A 19,168-nucleotide genomic window follows, 5' to 3' on the forward strand; every position below is an offset into this window, starting at 1 on the left:
AGAGGTAATGAGAGAGTGGATGAGAGTTCGAGTGGTGTGCTCGGAGAGGAGGGGGCGAATTTTGCTAATGTTATAGAGGAAGAAGCGACAGGTCTTGGCTATCTGCTGGATATGCGCAGAGAAGGAGAGGGAGGCGTCGAAGATGACACCAAGGTTGCGGGCAGATGAGACAGGGACGATGAGGGTGTTATCAATTGAGATAGAGAGTGAAGGGAGAGGAGAAGTGGGTTTGGGTGGGAACACAATAAGTTCCGTCTTGGCCATGTTCAGTTTCAGGTGACGGTTGGACATCCAGGCAGCAATGTCGGATAGGCAGGCCAGTACTTTGGCCTGGGTTTCCGCAGTGATTTCTGGTGTGGAGAGATAAAGCTGGGTGTCGTCAGCATAAAGATGATAGTGGAAACCATGAGAAGAGATTAGGGAGCCTAAGGAAGAGGTGTAGATTGAAAAAAGAAGGGGCCCAAGGACAGAAACCTGGGGAACTCCGACAGAGAGCGGGATAGGGGAGGAGGATGAGCCATGAGAGTGCACTCTGAAGGTACGATGGAAGAGATAAGAGGAGAACCAGGAGAGGACAGAGCCCTGGAACCCAAAGGAGGACAGTGTGTCGAGAAGTAGGTTGTGATTGACAGTGTCAAAAGCGGCGGATAGGTCGAGGAGGATGAGGATTGAATAGTGACCTTTAGATTTGGCGAGGAACAGGTCATTGCAGACTTTAGATAGTGCTGTTTCTGTCAAGTGTAGGGGGCGAAAGCCGGATTGAAGCGGATCGAGGATGGCATGAGAGAAGAGGAAATCAATGCAGCGGCTGTGAATGGCGCGTTCAAGTATCTTGGAGAGGAAGGGTAGGAGGGAAATGGGGCAGTAGTTGGAGGGACAGGTAGGGTCAAGTGATGGTTTTTTGAGGAGTGGTGTAACCACGGCATGCTTGAAGGTGTCTGGGACAGTTGCAGTGGAGAGAGAGAGGTTGAGGATATGACAGATGGTGGGGGTGATAGTAGGAGTGACGGTGTTAAGTAAGTTGGTGGGGATGGGGTCTGAGGAACAGGTGGTGCATTTTGAGGAGGAGAGGAGATGGGCGGTTTCCTCTTCGGTGATAGCAGGAAAAGAGGAGGAGGACGCCTGGGTAGGTTGGTTGAGAGAGTGGGTTATAGGAGGAGGAGAAGGTTTAGTGGTGAATTCAAGGTTGATCTTCTGGACCTTGTCACGGAAGTAGTCGGCCAGAGATTGCAGAGAGAGTGAGGGGGGAGTGGGAGCGGAGGGCACTTTGAGGAGGGAGTTGAGGGTGGCAAAGAGACGACGAGGGTTAGAGCTGAGGGAATTAGTCAATTGGGTGTAATAGTCCTGTTTAGCGAGGAATAGGGAGGATTGGAAGGAGGATAGCATGAATTTGAAATGAATGAAGTCATTGTGGGCGTGAGATTTCCTCCAGTGGCGTTCAGCCGAACGGGCGCAGGAGCGAAGGTATCGGGTGCAAGGGGTCAGCCAGGGCTGGGGATTGGTACGCCTTGTGGGACGGGAGATGGGCGGCGCAAGGGTGTCAAGAGCAGAGGAGAGAGTGGCATTGTAAATGGAGACAGCTTTGTCAACAGATTTGGAGGACAAGATGGAAGGGAGGAGGTCAGAGATACAAGAGGATAAGGTGGGGGGGGTCAACAGCCTGGAGATTTCTGGACGTAGTAATTAGTGTTGGGCGAGATTGAGGGGGAGGGTGCTGAAGTGTGAATGTGATTAGGTGATGGTCAGAGAGAGGAAGAGTTGAAACGCAGAAATTGGAGGGAGAGCAGGTGGAAGAGAGGACGAGATCAAGACAGAGGCCAGATTTATGAGTAGGGGTGGTGGGGCTCAGTTGGCGGTTGAAGGAGGAGGTAAGAGTGAGGAACTGAGAAACATACGAGTCGGATGGGTTATCAGTGTGAATATTGAAGTCACCAAGAATGAGGGATGGGGGTGAGCCAGGCATCGAAGTCAGTAAGGAAGGAATGGAGGGATTTATCGGGGGGGGGGGGGGGGGGGGGCGGTAAAAGCGAATGCTACATACCTGTAGAAGGTATTCTCCGAGGACAGCAGGCTGATTGTTCTCACTGATGGGTGACGTCCACGGCAGCCCCTCCAATCGGAAACTTCACTAGCAAAGTCCTTTGCTAGTCCTCGCGCGCATGCGCGGCCGTCTTCCCGCCCGAAACCGGCTCGAGCCGGCCAGTCCAGTATGTAGCAAGACAATACACTTCAAGGGAAGACACAACTCCAAAGGGGAGGCGGGCGGGTTTGTGAGGACAAGCAGGCTGCTTGTTCTCACTGATGGGGTATCCCTAGCCCCCAGGCTCACTCAAAACAACAACCATGGTCAATTGGGCCTCGCAACGGCGAGGACATAACTGAGATTGACCTAAAAAATTTACCAACTAACTGAGAGTGCAGCCTGGAACAGAACAAACAGGGCCCTCGGGGGGTGGAGTTGGATCCTAAAGCCCAAACAGGTTCTGAAGAACTGACTGCCCGAACCGACTGTCGCGTCGGGTATCCTGCTGCAGGCAGTAATGAGATGTGAATGTGTGGACAGATGACCACGTCGCAGCTTTGCAAATTTCTTCAATAGAGGCTGACTTCAAGTGGGCTACCGACGCAGCCATGGCTCTAACATTATGAGCCGTGACATGACCCTCAAGAGCCAGCCCCGCCTGGGCGTAAGTGAAGGAAATGCAATCTGCTAGCCAATTGGAAATGGTGCGTTTCCCTACAGCCACTCCCCTCCTATTGGGATCAAAAGAAACAAACAATTGGGCGGACTGTCTGTGGGGCTGTGTCCGCTCCAGATAGAAGGCCAATGCTCTTTTGCAGTCCAATGTGTGCAGCTGACGTTCAGCAGGGCAGGAATGAGGACGGGGAAAGAATGTTGGCAAGACAATTGACTGGTTCAGATGGAACTCCGACACAACCTTTGGCAGGAACTTAGGGTGAGTGCGGAGGACTACTCTGTTATGATGAAATTTGGTGTAAGGGGCCTGGGCTACCAGGGCCTGAAGCTCACTGACTCTACGAGCTGAAGTAACTGCCACCAAGAAAATGACCTTCCAGGTCAAGTACTTCAGATGGCAGGAGTCCAGTGGCTCAAAAGGAGGTTTCATCAGCTGGGTGAGAACGACATTGAGATCCCATGACACTGTAGGAGGCTTGACAGGGGGCTTTGACAAAAGCAAGCCTCTCATGAAGCGAACAACTAAAGGCTGTCCCGAGATCGGCTTACCTTCCACACGGTAATGGTATGCACTAATCGCACTAAGGTGAACCCTTACCGAGTTGGTCTTGAGACCAGACTCAGACAAGTGCAGAAGGTATTCAAGCAGGGTCTGTGTAGGACAAGAACGAGGATCTAGGGCCTTGCTGTCACACCAGACGGCAAACCTCCTCCATTGAAAGAAATAACTCCTCTTAGTGGAATCTTTCCTGGACGCAAGCAAGACGCGGGAGACACCCTCTGACAGACCCAAAGAGGCAAAGTCTACGCCCTCAACATCCAGGCCGTGAGAGCCAGAGACTGGAGGTTGGGATGCAGAAGTGCCCCTTCGTCCTGAGTGATGAGGGTCGGAAAACACTCCAATCTCCACGGTTCTTCGGAGGACAACTCCAGAAGAAGAGGGAACCAGATCTGACGCGGCCAAAAGGGAGCAATCAGAATCATGGTGCCTCGGTCTTGCCTGAGTTTCAACAAAGTCTTCCCCACCAGAGGTATGGGAGGATAAGCATACAGTAGACCCTCCCCCCAGTGCAGGAGGAAGGCATCCGATGCCAGTCTGCCGTGGGCCTGAAGCCTGGAACAGAACTGAGGGACTTTGTGGTTCACTCGAGTTGCGAAGAGATCCACTAAGGGGGTGCCCCACACCTGGAAGATCTGTCGCACCACGCGAGAATTGAGCGACCACTCGTGAGGTTGCATAATCCTGCTCAACCTGTCGGCCAGACTGTTGTTTACGCCTGCCAGGTATGTGGCTTGGAGCACCATGCCGTGACGGCGAGCCCAGAGCCACATGCTGACGGCTTCCTGACACAGGGGGCGAGATCCGGTGCCCCCCTGCTTGTTGACGTAATACATGGCAACCTGGTTGTCTGTCTGAATTTGGATAATTTGGTGGGACAGCCGATCTCTGAAAGCCTTCAGAGCGTTCCAGATCGCTCGCAACTCCAGAAGATTGATCTGCAGATCGCGTTCCTGGAGGGACCAACTTCCTTGGGTGTGAAGCCCATCCACATGAGCTCCCCACCCCAGGAGAGACGCATCCGTTGTCAGCACTTTTTGTGGCTGAGGGATTTGGAAAGGACGTCCCAGAGTCAAATTGGACCAGATTGTCCACCAATACAGGGATTCGAGAAAACTCGTGGACAGGTGGATCACGTCTTCTAGACCCCCAGCAGCCTGATACCACTGGGAGGCTAGGGTCCATTGAGCAGATCTCATGTGAAGGCGGGCCATGGGAGTCACATGAACTGTGGAGGCCATGTGGCCCAGCAATCTCAACATCTGCCGAGCTGTGATCTGCTGAGACACTCGCACCCGCGAGACGAGGGACAACAAGTTGTTGGCTCTCGTCTCTGGGAGGTAGGCGCGAGCCATCCGAGAATCCAGCAGAGCTCCTATGAATTCGAGTTTCTGCACTGGGAGAAGATGGGACTTTGGATAATTTATCACAAACCCCAGTAGCTCCAGGAGGCGAATAGTCATCTGCATGGACTGCAGGGCTCCTGCCTCGGATGTGTTCTTCACCAGCCAATCGTCGAGATATGGGAACACGTGCACCCCCAGCCTGCGAAGTGCCGCTGCTACCACAGCTAGGCACTTTGTGAACACCCTGGGCGCAGAGGCGAGCCCAAAGGGTAGCACACAGTACTGGAAGTGGCGTGTGCCCAACTGAAATCGCAGATACTGTCTGTGAGCTGGCAGTATCGGGATGTGTGTATAGGCATCCTTCAAGTCCAGAGAGCATAGCCAATCGTTTTGCTGAATCATGGGGAGAAGGGTGCCCAGGGAAAGCATCCTGAACTTTTCTTTTACGAGATATTTGTTCAGGGCCCTTAGGTCTAGGATGGGACGCATCCCCCCTGTTTTCTTTTCCACAAGGAAGTACCTGGAATAGAATCCCAGCCCTTCTTGCCCGGATGGCACGGGCTCGACCGCATTGGCGCTGAGAAGGGCGGAGAGTTCCTCTGCAAGTACCTGCCTGTGCTGGAAGCTGTAAGACTGAGCTCCCGGTGGACAATTTGGAGGTTTTGAGGCCAAATTGAGGGTGTATCCTTGCCGGACTATTTGAAGAACCCACTGGTCGGAGGTTATGAGAGGCCACCTCTGGTGAAAAGCTTTCAACCTCCCTCCGACTGGCAGGTCGCCCGGCACTGACACTTGGATGTCGGCTATGCTCTGCTGGAGCCTGTCAAAAGCTCGCCCCTTGCTTTTGCTGGGGAGCCGCGGGGCCTTGCTGAGGCGCACGCTGCTGACGAGAGCGAGCGCGCTGGGGCTTAGCCTGGGCCGCAGGCTGTCGAGAAGGAGGATTGTACCTACGCTTACCAGCAGCATAGGGAACAGTCTTCCTTCCCCCAAAAAATCTTCTACCTGTATAGGTAGATGCTGAAGGCTGCCGGCGGGAGAACTTGTCGAATGCGGTGTCCCGCTGGTGGAGATGCTCTACCACCTGTTCGACCTTCTCTCCAAAAATGTTATCCGCACGGCAAGGCGAGTCCGCAATCCGCTGCTGGAGTCTATTCTCCAGGTCGGCGGCACGCAGCCATGAGAGCCTGCGCATCACCACACCTTGAGCAGCGGCCCTGGACGCAACATCAAAGGTGTCATACACCCCTCTGGCCAGGAATTTTCTGCACGCCTTCAGCTGCCTGACCACCTCCTGAAAAGGCTTGGCCTGCTCAGGGGGAAGAGCATCAACCAAGCCCGCCAACTGCCGCACATTGTTCCGCATATGTATGCTCGTGTAGAGCTGGTACGACTGAATTTTGGCCACGAGCATAGAAGAATGGTAGGCCTTCCTCCCAAAGGAGTCTAAGGTTCTAGGGTCTTTGCCCGGGGGCGCCGAAGCATGCTCCCTAGAACTCTTAGCCTTCTTTAGGGCCAAATCCACAACTCCAGAGTCATGAGGCAACTGGGTGCGCATCAGTTCTGGGTCCCCATGGATCCGGTACTGGGACTCGATCTTCTTGGGAATGTGGGGATTACTTAATGGCTTTGTCCAGTTCGCAAGCAATGTCTTTTTGAGGACATGGTGCAAGGGAACAGTGGACGCTTCCTTAGGTGGAGAAGGATAGTCCAGGAGCTCAAACATTTCAGCCCTGGGCTCGTCCTCCACAACCACCGGGAAGGGGATGGCCGTAGACATCTCCCGGACAAAGGAAGCGAAAGACAGACTCTCAGGAGGAGAAAGCTGCCTTTCAGGAGAGGGAGTAGGATCAGAAGGAAGACCCTCAGACTCCTCGTCCGAGAAATATCTGGGGTCTTCCTCTTCCTCCCACGAGGCCTCACCCTCGGTGTCAGACACAAGTTCACGAACCTGTGTCTGCAACCTCGCCCGGCTCGACTCCGTGGAGCCACGTCCACGATGGGGGCGTCGAGAGGTAGACTCCCTCGCCCGCATCGGCGAAGCTCCCTCCGCCGACGTAGTCGGGGAGCCCTCCTGGGAGGTGGCCGCAGTCGGCACCGCACGCGGTACCGACGTCGGGGACCTCACCCCGGGCGATGGGCCAGCCGGCGCCACGCTCGACGGTACCGGAGGCGCAAGCACCGCCGGTACCGGAGGGGTAGGGCGCAACAGCTTTCCCAGAATCTCTGGGAGAACGGCCCGGAGGCTCTCGTTCAGAGCGGCTGCAGAGAAAGGCAAAGAGGTCGATGCAGGCGTCGACGTCAGAACCTGTTCCGGGCGAGGAGGCTGTTCCGGGCTGTCCAGAGTGGAGCGCATCGACACCTCCTGAACAGAGGGTGAGCGGTCCTCTCGGTGCCGATGCCTGCTGGGTGCCGACTCCCTCGGCGACCCAGAGCTCTCGGTGCCGACGCGGGGAGGCGACCGGTGTCGATGCTTCTTCGACTTCTTCCGAAGCATGTCACCGGAGCTCCCCGGCACCGACGAGGAGGACGTAGAATCCAGCCGTCGCTTCCTCGGGGCCGAGACCGAAGGAGGTCGGTCTCGGGGGGGCTGTACCGCAGGAGCCCTCAGGGTAGGAGGAGACCCACCCGAAGGCTCACCGCCACCAGCAGGGGAATGGACAGCCCTCACCTGCACTCCTGACGATGCACCACCGTCCGACGACATCAGCAGACGAGGTCCCGGTACCACCGACGTCGATGCAGTCGCCCGATACCTTGGCGCCGATGCAGAGGCCCGATGCCTCGATGCACTCGATGCAGTGGCGGCCGAGGAAGATGGTCTGGACGCTGACGACGTCGATGCACTCGAAGATCCCGGTGCCGATGCCGACGAAGAGCCCGAGAACAACACATTCCACTGGGCTAATCTCGCTACCTGAGTCCGCCTTTGAAGCAGGGAACACAGACTACAGTTCTGAGGGCGGTGCTCGGCCCCCAGACACTGAAGACACGACGAGTGTCTATCAGTGAGCGAGATTACCCGGGCGCACTGGGTGCACTTCTTGAAGCCGCTGGAAGGCTTCGATGTCATGGGCGGCAAAATCACGCCGGCGAAATCAAAATCCGAAATGACGGAAAAAGAGCACCAAAAATTTTTTAGGGAGAAAATCTCAACCGAGGCCGAAAAGAGGCCTACCCCGACGACGAAAGAAAACTTATCGGGGCAAAAAGCTGGAAGTACGGGAAGGGTTGGCCCGAAACCCGGGAGGGGGTTTCCGGAGCACTTCCCGACACTTTTAAAGACTTTTCCGAAGAAAAAGAACACGTCAAAATAAATTTGGACGCGCGAGGTCGACTTTCCGGGGCTCGACACGGCGAAACACGACTGTACCGAGTGCGGACAAAAGAAGACTAGCTGGCTCGAGCCGGTTTCGGGCGGGAAGACGGCCGCGCATGCGCGGTGCGCGCGGGCGTGCGAGGACTAGCAAAGGACTTTGCTAGAGAAGTTTCCGATTGGAGGGGCTGCCGTGGACGTCACCCATCAGTGAGAACAAGCAGCCTGCTTGTCCTCGGAGAATGACTGCAACTCTGAGTGGCAGTGGGTGGAATAGACGGATGGAGTGAACTTCAAAGGATGAGAAGCAGTGAGACTGAGGTAGGGGGAGAGGTTGAAAACTGCAGGAGGGCGAAAGTAGTAGCCCGACGCCGCCACCGCGGCCAGCAGGGCGGGGCGAATGGGAGAAAAGATATCCACCGTGGCATAGGGCTGCGATTGAGGCAGAATTGTCGGGGGTGAGCCAGGTTTCAGTTAGGGCAAGCAGTTGAAGGGAATGGGAGATGAAGAGATCGTGGGTAAAGGGAAGTTTGTTGCAGATGGAGTGGGCGTTCCACAGGGCGCACGAGAAGGGGAGGGAGGAGGGGGGAGGAGGGGGATAGAGATGAGATTGGAGCTATCGCGGGAACGGTTGCTTAGATGAGGTGAGGGCGAGGACAAGTGTGGGGGACCTGGGTTGGGATTGATGTCTCCTGCGGATAGCAGGAGAAGGAGCAAGACAGTGCGGAGAAGGGTGGGAGAGGAAGGTCAACGAAGGCGACGAAGACGGGATGCGCTTAGGAAGAAAGGGGAAGGGTTCATGGCAGGAAGGAGGTGTTGAAGGTTGAGAGCTAGGAAGGAGGAGGAAGACAGTAGGGATGGTGAGGTGGTGGGGGACAGGGGTAGGTAGGGTAGTGGAGTAGCGAGGAGGACAGGGATGGGTAGTGAGATCGTGTGGTAGATGGTGGTTGGAGGGGGAAAAGATTGGGGAGGGACAGGGCAAGGAATAGGATGTGGATGGGGGCCATGGGTAGTGACTGAGGTGTTCACAGGGCAGGTCGGTGGGCTGGGAGACAGGCAGGTGGTGAGGGTGATCAGTCGGGGAAGGGAGTGATGAGCTGGTGGGGAGATGGGCAGGGAGGTGGTATTCTGTCAGGTGAGTGGCTAGTAGGCAGGTTGAGTGGCAGGAGCAGGTGGACTGGGTATCAGGAAGAAAGGAGCAGGTGAGTGCGGACAGGTTACGGGGTGGATTGGGTAACAGGCGGTGAGTGGGGTAGAGGGCACGGCAGTAGTGCTGGAACAAGCTGGAATGGTTTGAAGCAGGAGCTGGCGGACTAGACAAGCTGAAACAGACTAGAACAGGCTAAACAATCTAGAATAAGCTGATGCAGATGGGCTGGAACATGCTGAATCAGGCAGTCTGGAGCAGGCTGGGTCAGGCAGTTGGGAGTAGGCTGAGTCAGGCAGTCTGGGGCAAGCTGGCTGGAGCAGGAGGTCAGGAGCAAGCAGGTAGGCTGGAGCAGGCGGACTGGAACATGGTGGAGCGTGATGACTGGAGCAATCAGGGAGAAGCTGGAACAGGCTGGGTCAGGCAGTCGGGAGCAGGCTGAGTCAGGCAGTCTGGAGCAAGCTGGCTGGAGCAGGAGGTCAGGAGCAAGCAGGGAGGCTGGATCAGGCGGACTGGAACAAGGTGGAGCAGGATGACTGGAGCAAGCAGGGAGAAGCTGGAACAAGGCGGACTGGAACAAGCTGGAAGAAGCTGGATCAGGCGGACTGGAGCAAGCAGGAAGAGGCTGGATCGGCGGACTGGAACAAGTTGGCTGGATCAGGCGAACTGGAGCAAGCAGGGAGAGCCGGATCGGGCAGACTGGAACAAGCTAAATCAGGCAGACTTTATAACTTCAGCTCTAATAAAGAAACAGTGAAAATGCTCTATACGAGGCTCACGCACACAACGGGTGCACGGCGTACCCCATTTATTCGCCTAAAATCGGCTAAACGGCTCTATCATCGCTCTGGGTAATATGCTACTATTAGAAAAAAAAAAAAAAAAGGTGAGAGCTAAATCTAAATGAATAAATAAATTTCAGGCATGAGCCACTGGTCCTGGCTGATTTATTTGCAATCCTCCAGGAGCCAATGGGGTTTGGTTTCCCCAGCTCCTTGACCAATTCTTTTCTATAATGAACACCGTTATTTCTTTTTACAGTTGCACAGTCTGCCTTAATATTGAGGAACCACATTTTTAATTTATCTCTAATGACATACGTGCACTCACCTCCGTGTTATAATCTGCCTTCGCTATGCTCCACTCTTGTCTCCTTTATCCATTTTTCCAGCACCATGCTGGCCTCTTCTTGTAGGCCTAATTTCCCCACAGCATGACAGCTCCAAGTCTACCATTTTGAGTATAGATATCATACTTGCTTTAACTGTGGTACGCCCAATTAAATCAGCACTCTATGTACCCTAAATTGTCATTGATGAGGGTGCTTTACTGCTTTTACTGCAGTCAGTGCTAGGTAGCCATTGTGCGAGTGACTTCCCAGATCTATCCTTAATAGTGTGCAAATGCTGGTAACCTGCTCCAAAGGTACAAATTTGAGCATGTGTATATATATTGCAACTTCACCTCCACTCAGCCCAAACTACATCCCCATGAATGCCTACACAAAGATCAGGGCAAAGGCAGCACACACTTTCCATGCGTATACAGTCACATAATTTTATAAAAGCTCTTTCCTGTACATAAAACAGGCTTTAAAGGTGGAAAAAGCTTTATAAAATTACCCTTGAAGACTAAATGCAAAAACTGAGAATAGAAGAAAAAGAAAGATATGTGTAAATGAGAAATGGAGAGAAACACAAACTTATGATTTAGAGGCAACCTAGAGGGAAGTGAGAAAGGTAATAAAACATACAATCAATAAATAGGTGGAGAGACAACAGAAATGAACGAACTAGGAATCAATTCAGAAGCAGACAAAACAGAATTTGAAATAATAAAATCTTTTTGACCTGCAATAACCATTGATGCCTCAGCCTCAACATTCTCCTGTTTCCACGGGCCTTTGTTAAACTCCTTCTCTCGCAGGGACACTTCATAAGTCTTCACATGGCGGCCCTGAGGATCCTGGGAGGACAGGAGACTGCCAAACATTATACAAAAATCAATGAAGGAGAGAGAAGTAGGAATGAAAGCTGTGGAAAGAAAGGATGGAATGAGTGGAATTGAGGAAAGGGTGGAATGAGAATGTGTGAGATGGACAAAAGAGTACCCCAAGGATATCAAGAAAAGAGATGTGTTGTAGACGTGTACAAAAGCAATGGGAAGGTACAGGTATAGAAGGGGGCAGGGCAAGTGTGTGTTTAGAACTGGGAGGATTCCAAGAATAAGAATGTGTGTGCAGCGAAGAGAGCTAGGATTAAGACTGTATCCATCACTTCACCTTTTTTTATTTAAAATACCAGCATTTTATAAGCAATAGGCAGAACATTCAGCTAGGCTGGCACCAGCACTTAATACATATATTTAACAGCACTACCCATTTTAGGTAGTGCCACTGAATATACGTACAAACGATTACCACGGGAAAATTAGGTTCTTACCTTGGTAATTTTCTTTCCTTTAGTCATAGCAGATGAATCCATTAACTGATGGGTTGTATCCGCCTACCAGCAGGTGGAGATAGAGAACACTGAAAAACCATAGTGCCTCTAGGACGACTAGCCCCAACTGCCTTCAGTATCTGAGATTTCCAAAGCAGAGTGAACCATAAAGGTATAACAACATAAACTTTCCTCACAGCGAACAAACGCCCCAGAACAGGAGCAATAACCATGCAAAGGAGGGACGATCTCAACCTCCAGTAGTAGATCATCATGTAGAAATTTTGAGAACTGGTATCCAACTTCTCCCAATGTGATTTATATCTGCATGAAAGATCTGAACAAAAAACAAAGTCAGGGAGGGATCATGGATTCATCTGCTGTGACTAAAGGAAAGAAAATTACCAAGATAAGACCCTAATTTTCCCTTCCTTGTCATCAGCAGCAGATGAATCCATTAACTGATGGGATGTACAAAAGCAATGCCTACTTAGGGTGGGAACAGGCCATACCACGAGCCAATACTTGAGCTCCAAAAATAGCGTCCCGCTTCGCTGCAACATCCAGCCTGTAATGCCGGGCAAAAGAGAGCTGAGAAGCCCAAGTAGCCGCACTACAGATCTCTTGAAGAGAGAGTGCACCCGTTTCAGCCCACAAGGAGGAAATGGCTCTCATGGAATGCGCCTTAAATGCTTCAGGCAGAGACCAACCTGAAAGCAGATACGCAGAAAAAATGACTTCCTTGAGCCAACGGGCTATAGTGGCCTTAGATGCCGGACCTCCATGCTGAGGACCTAACAACAAGACAAAAAGGTGATCAGAAGTCCTGAAGTCATTTGACATCTGAAGATACTGCAACAGCGCCCTGCGGACATCAAAAAGATGCAACTGCCCAAAGGAGTCCTGGAACTCTTCCCTAGAAAAGAAAGGAAGAAAAATGGGCTGGTTCAGGTGAAACGCTGAAACCACTTTGGGCAGGAAGGAAGGCACTGTATGTACAGTCACTCCGGACTCTGAGAACTGCAGAAAAGGGTCCCGACAGGACAGTGCCTGCAGCTCAGACACGCGTCTAGCCGATTTAATGGCCACCAAAAAGACTGTCTTGAGAGTCACATCCTTCTCCAAAGCTCGCTTAAGTGGCTAGAAGGGCGAACACTGGAGAGTCATCAACACCAGCCCCAGGTTCCAGGCTGGACAGGGCAATCGGACAGGAGGGCAGAGCCTAAGCACCCCTCTGAGAAATTGGGCAATGTCCGGATGAGCAGCAAGGGACAAGCCAGCGACTTTCCCTCGATAGCATGATAATGCTGCCACTTGCACCTGCAGGGAATTGTAAGCTAGGCCTTTTTGTAAGCCCTCCTGCAAAAAGTCCAGCACTGTCGAGAAAGTAGCCCGCGTGGGAGTGATCGCCTTTGAAACACCCACACCTCAAACTTGAGCCAGATCCAAGCATAAGCTGCGTAGGTGGACCGCTTACGGGCCTGCAAGAGAGTGAAGATGACCATGTTAGAGTAGCCCTTGTTTCTCAATTGCGCCCTCTCAAGAGCCTGGCCGTAAGACCAAATCGACAGGGATCCTCCATAGACACCGGACCCTGAACCAACAGGTTCCGCACCGGGGCAAATGCACTGGAGTGTCCACCAGCATCCGGCGGAGATCCGCATACCACGGAAGCCTTGGCCAATCAGGAGCGATGAGAATCACCAGACCTCGGTGCTGACGAATCCGCAGTAGGACTCGCCCTATCAAGGGCCAAGGAGGGAACACATACAGGAGGCCAGAGGGCCACGGTTGAGCCAGAGTATCCAACCCCCACCGAGTAAGGATCTCTCCTTCTGCTGAAAAAGCGAGGGACTTTGGCGATTGCACTTGACGCCATTAGATCCATTCCGGGAGTCCCCCATTTGGCACAAATCTGAAGAAAAACTTCTTCTACCAGTTCCCATTTAGCCGGGTCGATTTGATGCCTGCTGAGAAAATCGGCTTGCACGTTGCTCTGACCTGCTATTTGCGTTGCTGACAGAAGCTGCAGGTGTAGCTCGGCCCAGTGGCAAATCTAAGCGGCCTCTGCAGCCAGGGCCCTGCACTCAGTGCCTCCCTGACGATTTATGTATGCCACTGCTGTCGTGTTGTCTGACAGAGCCCAGACAGCAAGCCCCTTCAGAGTCTTTTGAAAGGCTATAAGAGCCTGGAATATCGCTCTCAGTTCCAAGCGATTGATGGACCACCTCGCTTCCACGGGTGTCCACATACCCTGAGCATAGCTTCCCTGGCAATGGGCTCCCCAGCCGACAAGGCTGGCATCTGTTATCACCAGGCACCAAGAAGGAAGCACAAGAGGCATTCCCTGGTGCAGCATCCTGTCTGAGAGCCACCACTCCATACTGAGTCGGGCCGCAGGGAGCAACATTAGTCTGGTTTGATATTACTGGGACATCGGAGACCATTGTTGAAGCAGAGCCATCTGCAGAAGCCTCATATGCGCTCTCGCCCAAGGAACCACTTCCAAGGTGGCCGTTATCGAGCCCAGCAGCTGGACAAAGTCCCAAGCTCACGGGCGAGGCATCCGCAGGAGCAGACGGACCTGATTCTGAAGCTTGCACCGCCTTTGGTCGGGGAGAAAGACAAACCCCGAGGCCGTGTCGAACCGGACCCCAAATACTCGAGAGACAGAGGGGGTCAGGTGACTTTTGGGTACATTGACCACCCAGCCTAGCGCCTGCAGGACTGTCACCACTCTGGCTGTGGCAAGACAACTTTTGATTGCCGAATCCGCTCTGATGAGCCAGTCGTCGAGATAAGGGTGAACTCTGATACCCTATCGCCCGACACAGGCAGCTACGACCACCATTACCTTGGAAAAAGTACAGGAGCTATGTTATAAGCTGTGGCTAGGCCGAAAGGCAAGGCGTGAAACTGGAAATGCTTTCCCAACACCACAAAGTGGAGGAACCGCTGGTGTGGAGGCCAGATAGGAATGTGCAAATAAGCTTCTTTTAGGTCCACAGACATGAGAAACTCTCCTGGCTGTACCGCCGCAGTGACGGAACGCAGGGTTTCCATGCAAAAATGTCGTTCTCTGAGAGCCAAGTTGACTTTTCGTAAGTCTAGGATCGATTCAGATCGATTCAGACCCGCCTTTTCGAGGCACAACAAAATAAATGGAATAGCGGCCGCAGCTGCATTCGGCGAGAGGCACCGGGATCACTGCTCCGAGGTGCAGCAAGACATAAGGTCTCCTCTACCGCCCATTTTACAGCTGTGCTGCATCGGGACTCCACAAACACGTCTCTCACCGGGGCACCGAATTCCAGTCGGTAACCTTCTCTGATCAGGTCCAGGACCCACTGATCCGAGGTAAGCTACCCCTCCCTCTACTGGAAGAGTGCTCTTTTTTGTCACCGCCGTGACCAATGCATCCACTTTAGGCATTCCCAAAGGGGCCAAGTGCTCCTCACGCAGAGGGTAAAGCTGACCCATAGCCCTGGCCACTTTCAACGGCCCATCAGGGTCAGACCAGTGAGAAGAAATAAGCTCTTGGATGGAGTCATGCACCGGAAAGGCCCAAGTAGGCTTCTTAGTACTTGCCATCCTAAGATTAACAGGGGAGGCCTCGCCTTCAGCAGGATAATCGCTGAAGGCGAGGCCTCCCCTGTGCTGGGGGGGGGGGGGGGGGGGGAGGAGGGAGGATAAGCGCCACTTTCAGATGGGGAATTTACTAGTCTATGTTTAGCGTGTTTCCAACGCTCGGGGGAGGAAATAACATCTCAAACCATCCCCGGGGCCTCAGCACCCGGAGGGAAGCCAGGAGGCAACGCAGTGTCACACCTGCGGCAGAGCTCTTTTCAGCATGAACGCCTTATGCATTAAAAGCACAAACTCAGGGGAGAAAAACTAACCCTGGCCCTCCGCCTCCGAATTAGGAGAAATGGATGTAGGAGCTCCTCTGGCAGCCTCTAAACGAGGCGTCCCCCTGCACTTAGACTCCTCTGCAACAGTGAGGGTCGAGACATGCGGCGCTTCCAAAATGGCGCCCGCTGCCAGCTCCATCGAGCGGGAAGAAACATCGCTCGGCATGCTCATACTAGCGTGAGTGTCTAAGGATCACGTTTTACACAGCCCCGCTGCTGATCTGCGTTTACCACAACGGGAGCAGCGCTTAACTCCTTCAGCAGCCATCGCCCGACTGGATGGAAATATGGCAATAAAATGGCGGCTTCGCGCCAAAACTTACCCCATTTGGAACGGCGTCTGCGGGACCTCCCCAGAGGAGCTGGGCACCACTCTCACCTCAGAAGACCGAGTCAACGAGCTTCAGTCAAGCTGCACAGAACCAGAATCTCTGGAAAAAGCTTCAGAACAGCCACGCTTTAAAAGGGAAAATTAGGTTCTTACCTTGGTAATTTTCTTTCCTTTAGTCATAGCAGATGAAGCCATTACGTATGGGTTATGTCCATCAACCAGCAGGGGAGATAGAGAGCACTCAAACTTTCACAGTGCCCTCTTGGCCAGCTAGCTCAACTTCCTCTTCAGTATTTGAAGCTTCCAAAGCAGTATGGCAAACCGCAATGGGAATCACAAGAGCTTTCCTCACAGCGAACGATGGCCCATCACAAGGGCATGAACTCATAAAGGAGGGAATGCACATGCTCCTGGAGGGAATAAACTCATCCTCCTTATTGTATAAGTGGAGGGGAACACACGCGCCTCCTGGAGGGAATCACACATCCTCCCAACACACTGGAGGGAATGAACTCATCCTCCTTTTTATAGAACTGGAGGGGAACACACGCGCCTCCTGGAGAGAATCAACATATCCTCAAAAAAAAAAAAAAACATGCTGGAGGGAATGAACACATCCTCCTAAATTTAAACTGAACATGAATCCTGAAGATTGTTTTCCAACTTTCTCCCAAGGAAGGAACTTCAGGAAATTAGAACAGAACCTGAAAAACAGATTCACAGCATACAGACAGACAATCATACAGGGAGGGCTCATGGCTTCATCTGCTATGACTAAAGGAAAGAAAATTACCAAGGTAAGAACCTAATTTTCCCTTCCTTGTCATCAAGCAGATGAAGCCATTACGTATGGGATGTAACAAAGCAATCCCTAGATAGGGTGGGAACAAGCCACACCACACGCTAGCACTTGTGCACCAAAACGCGCATCCCTCCTGGCAGCCACATCCAGCCTGTAATGTTGGGCAAAGGAGAGCTTAGAAGCCCATGTTGCTGCACTGCATATCTCTTGAAGAGAGAGTGCTCCAGTTTCAGCCCAAGAGGAAGAAATCGCTCTAGTAGAATGTGCCTTAAAGGCTACAGGCGGAACCCTGCCGGCGAGAAGATAAGCTGAAAAGATAGTTTCTTTGAGCCAGCGGGCAATAGTGGCTTTAGACGCTGGAGACCCTCTGCGAGAACCGGATAGCAAAACAAACAGATGATCAGAAGTCCTGAAAGAGTTAGTAACTCGCAGATACTGCAGCAGAGTCCTGCGCACATCCAAAAGGTGCAGCTGCCCAAAAGATTCTGGAAACTCTTCCTCTGAAAAAGAGGGCAAGAAAATAGGCTGGTTTAGGTGAAAGGCTGAAACCACCTTAGGCATAAAGGAAGGCATGGTCCGAACTGTGACTCCGGACTCTGAAAATTGCAGAAATGGGTCTCTACAGGACAGCGCCTGGAGCTCTGACACCCGTCTCGCCGAGGTAATGGCCACCAGAAAAACGGCCTTCAGTGTCAAATCTTTCTCCGATGCTCGCCGAAGCGGCTCAAAAGGAGATGCCTGCAGGGTTTTCAAAACTAGCCCCAGGTTCCAAGCTGGACAGGGTGCTCGCACTGGAGGTCGGAGCCGAAGCACCCCTCTAAGAAATCGTGCCACATCTGGGTGAGCAGCCAAAGACACGCCTTCCACCTTACCACAAAGGGAGGCCAACGCTGCCACCTGCACCCGCAGGGAATTATAGGCCAAGCCTTCTTGTACACCTTCCTGCAAAAAAGTCCAGAATCGGCGAGACAGGAGCCCGCATTGGAGCAATGGCTCCGGAAGCACACCAAGACTCAAACAGGCACCAAATCCTGGCATAAGCCACGGAAGTGGACCGCTTGCGGGCTTGCAGGAGAGTGGAAATAACTTTATTGGAATAACCTTTATCCCTCAATTGCGCCCTCTCAATAGCCATGCCGTAAGACCAAAGCGGCCGGCATCCTCCATGGCTACCGGTCCCTGAGTCAACAGGTTCGGTACCAGAGGTAACGGCAGAGGAGCCTCCAGGAGCATCTGTCGGAGGTCTGCATACCAAGGTCTCCTTGGCCAATCCGGGGCGATGAGGACCACTTCTCCTGGGTGCAGCCGAATCCGCAAGAGCAGGCGCCCTATCAAGGGCCATGGGGGAAACACATAAAGTAGACCCGGAGGCCAGGGTTGAGCCAAGGCATCCAACCCCGCCGAGCGAGGATCTCTCCATCTGCTGAAGAAGCACGGGACTTTGGTATTGGCACTTGTCGCCATTAGATCCATCACGGGCTTGCCCCATTTGGCACAGATCTGCAGGAAAACTTAGTCTGCCAGATTCCATTCTGCTGGATCGATCTGATGCCTGCTCAGATAATCGGCCTGCACATTGCTCTGACCTACAATATGAGCTGCCGACAGACACTGAAGATGCAGCTCGGCCCAGTGGCAAATCAGTTCGGCCTGCGCGGCTAGTGCTCTGCACCTTGTTCCGCCTTGTCGATTTATATAGGCCACCGTTGTCGTGTTGTCCGACATCACTCTGACAGCCAATCCTTCCAGGGTCACTTGAAAGGCCAGAAGCGCCTGAAACACCGCTTTCAACTCTAGGCGGTTGATGGACCACTCCGACTCCTCAGGTGTCCATAGACCCTGGGCATGCTTCCCCTTGCAGTGTGCGCCCCAGCCCTTCAGGCTGGCATCTGTTACCACCAGGCACCAAACGGGGAGCGTCAGCGGCATTCCTCGCCGCAGCATGCTGTCCGAGAGCCACCACTCCATGCTGAGTCGGGCCGCAGGGAGCCAAGTAAGTCTGCATTGGTAATCCTGAGAAATAGGAGACCATCTCCGGAGTAGGGAATACTGTAGAGGTCTCAGGTGCGCTCTCGCCCAGGGTACCACTTCCATCGTGGCTGTCATCGATCCCAGCCGCTGGACAATGTCCCAAGCTCGCGGGCGGGGCATCCTCAGGAGCAGACGGACCTGATTCTGAAGCTTGCACCGCCTTAGCTCGGGTAGGAACACATAGCCCGAGACTGTGTCGAACCTGGCCCCCAAAATCTCTAGAGATTGTGAAGGGGACAGGTGACTTTTGGCCATATTGACGACCCAGCCTAGAGATTGCAGTACTGAGACCACTCTGGCTGTAGCTTGTAAGCTCTCTGTTGCAGAGTCTGCTCTGATGAGCCAGCCGTCTAGGTACGGGTGAACCCTGATACCTTCTCGCCTGAGAAAAGCAGCTACTACCACCATTACCTTCGAAAAGGTTCGCGGAGCTGTGGCGAGGCCAAAAGGCAAGGCCCTGAACTGGAAATGTTTTCCCAACACCGCAAACCTCAGAAACCTCTGGTGCGGGGGCAAAATCGGTATGTGCAAGTACGCTTCTTTCAGGTCTAGAGACGTGAGAAACTCTCCTGGCTGTACTGCCGCAATG

The 19,168-nt window shown here is 53.1% G+C and overlaps 1 protein-coding gene across 2 annotated transcripts in view; it reads right to left on the reverse strand.

The window, feature by feature from the left end:
• DDB1 (damage specific DNA binding protein 1) overlaps window positions 1–19,168 on the reverse strand; it is a 276,368-nt gene that overhangs the window by 172,103 nt on the left and 85,097 nt on the right. Inside the window, exon 5 of one of the 2 annotated variants that reach the window (XM_030201144.1) lies at window positions 10,914–11,028. In XM_030201144.1, coding sequence (XP_030057004.1) covers window positions 10,914–11,028 — 115 coding nt within the window. Of the gene's footprint in view, window positions 1–10,913; window positions 11,045–19,168 lie in introns of both variants that reach the window. The other variant, XM_030201145.1, reaches the window with a different exon arrangement.

Source organism: Microcaecilia unicolor, chromosome 4, assembly GCF_901765095.1.
Source record: "Microcaecilia unicolor chromosome 4, aMicUni1.1, whole genome shotgun sequence".
In the NCBI taxonomy this organism is placed as follows: Eukaryota; Metazoa; Chordata; class Amphibia; order Gymnophiona; family Siphonopidae; genus Microcaecilia; species Microcaecilia unicolor.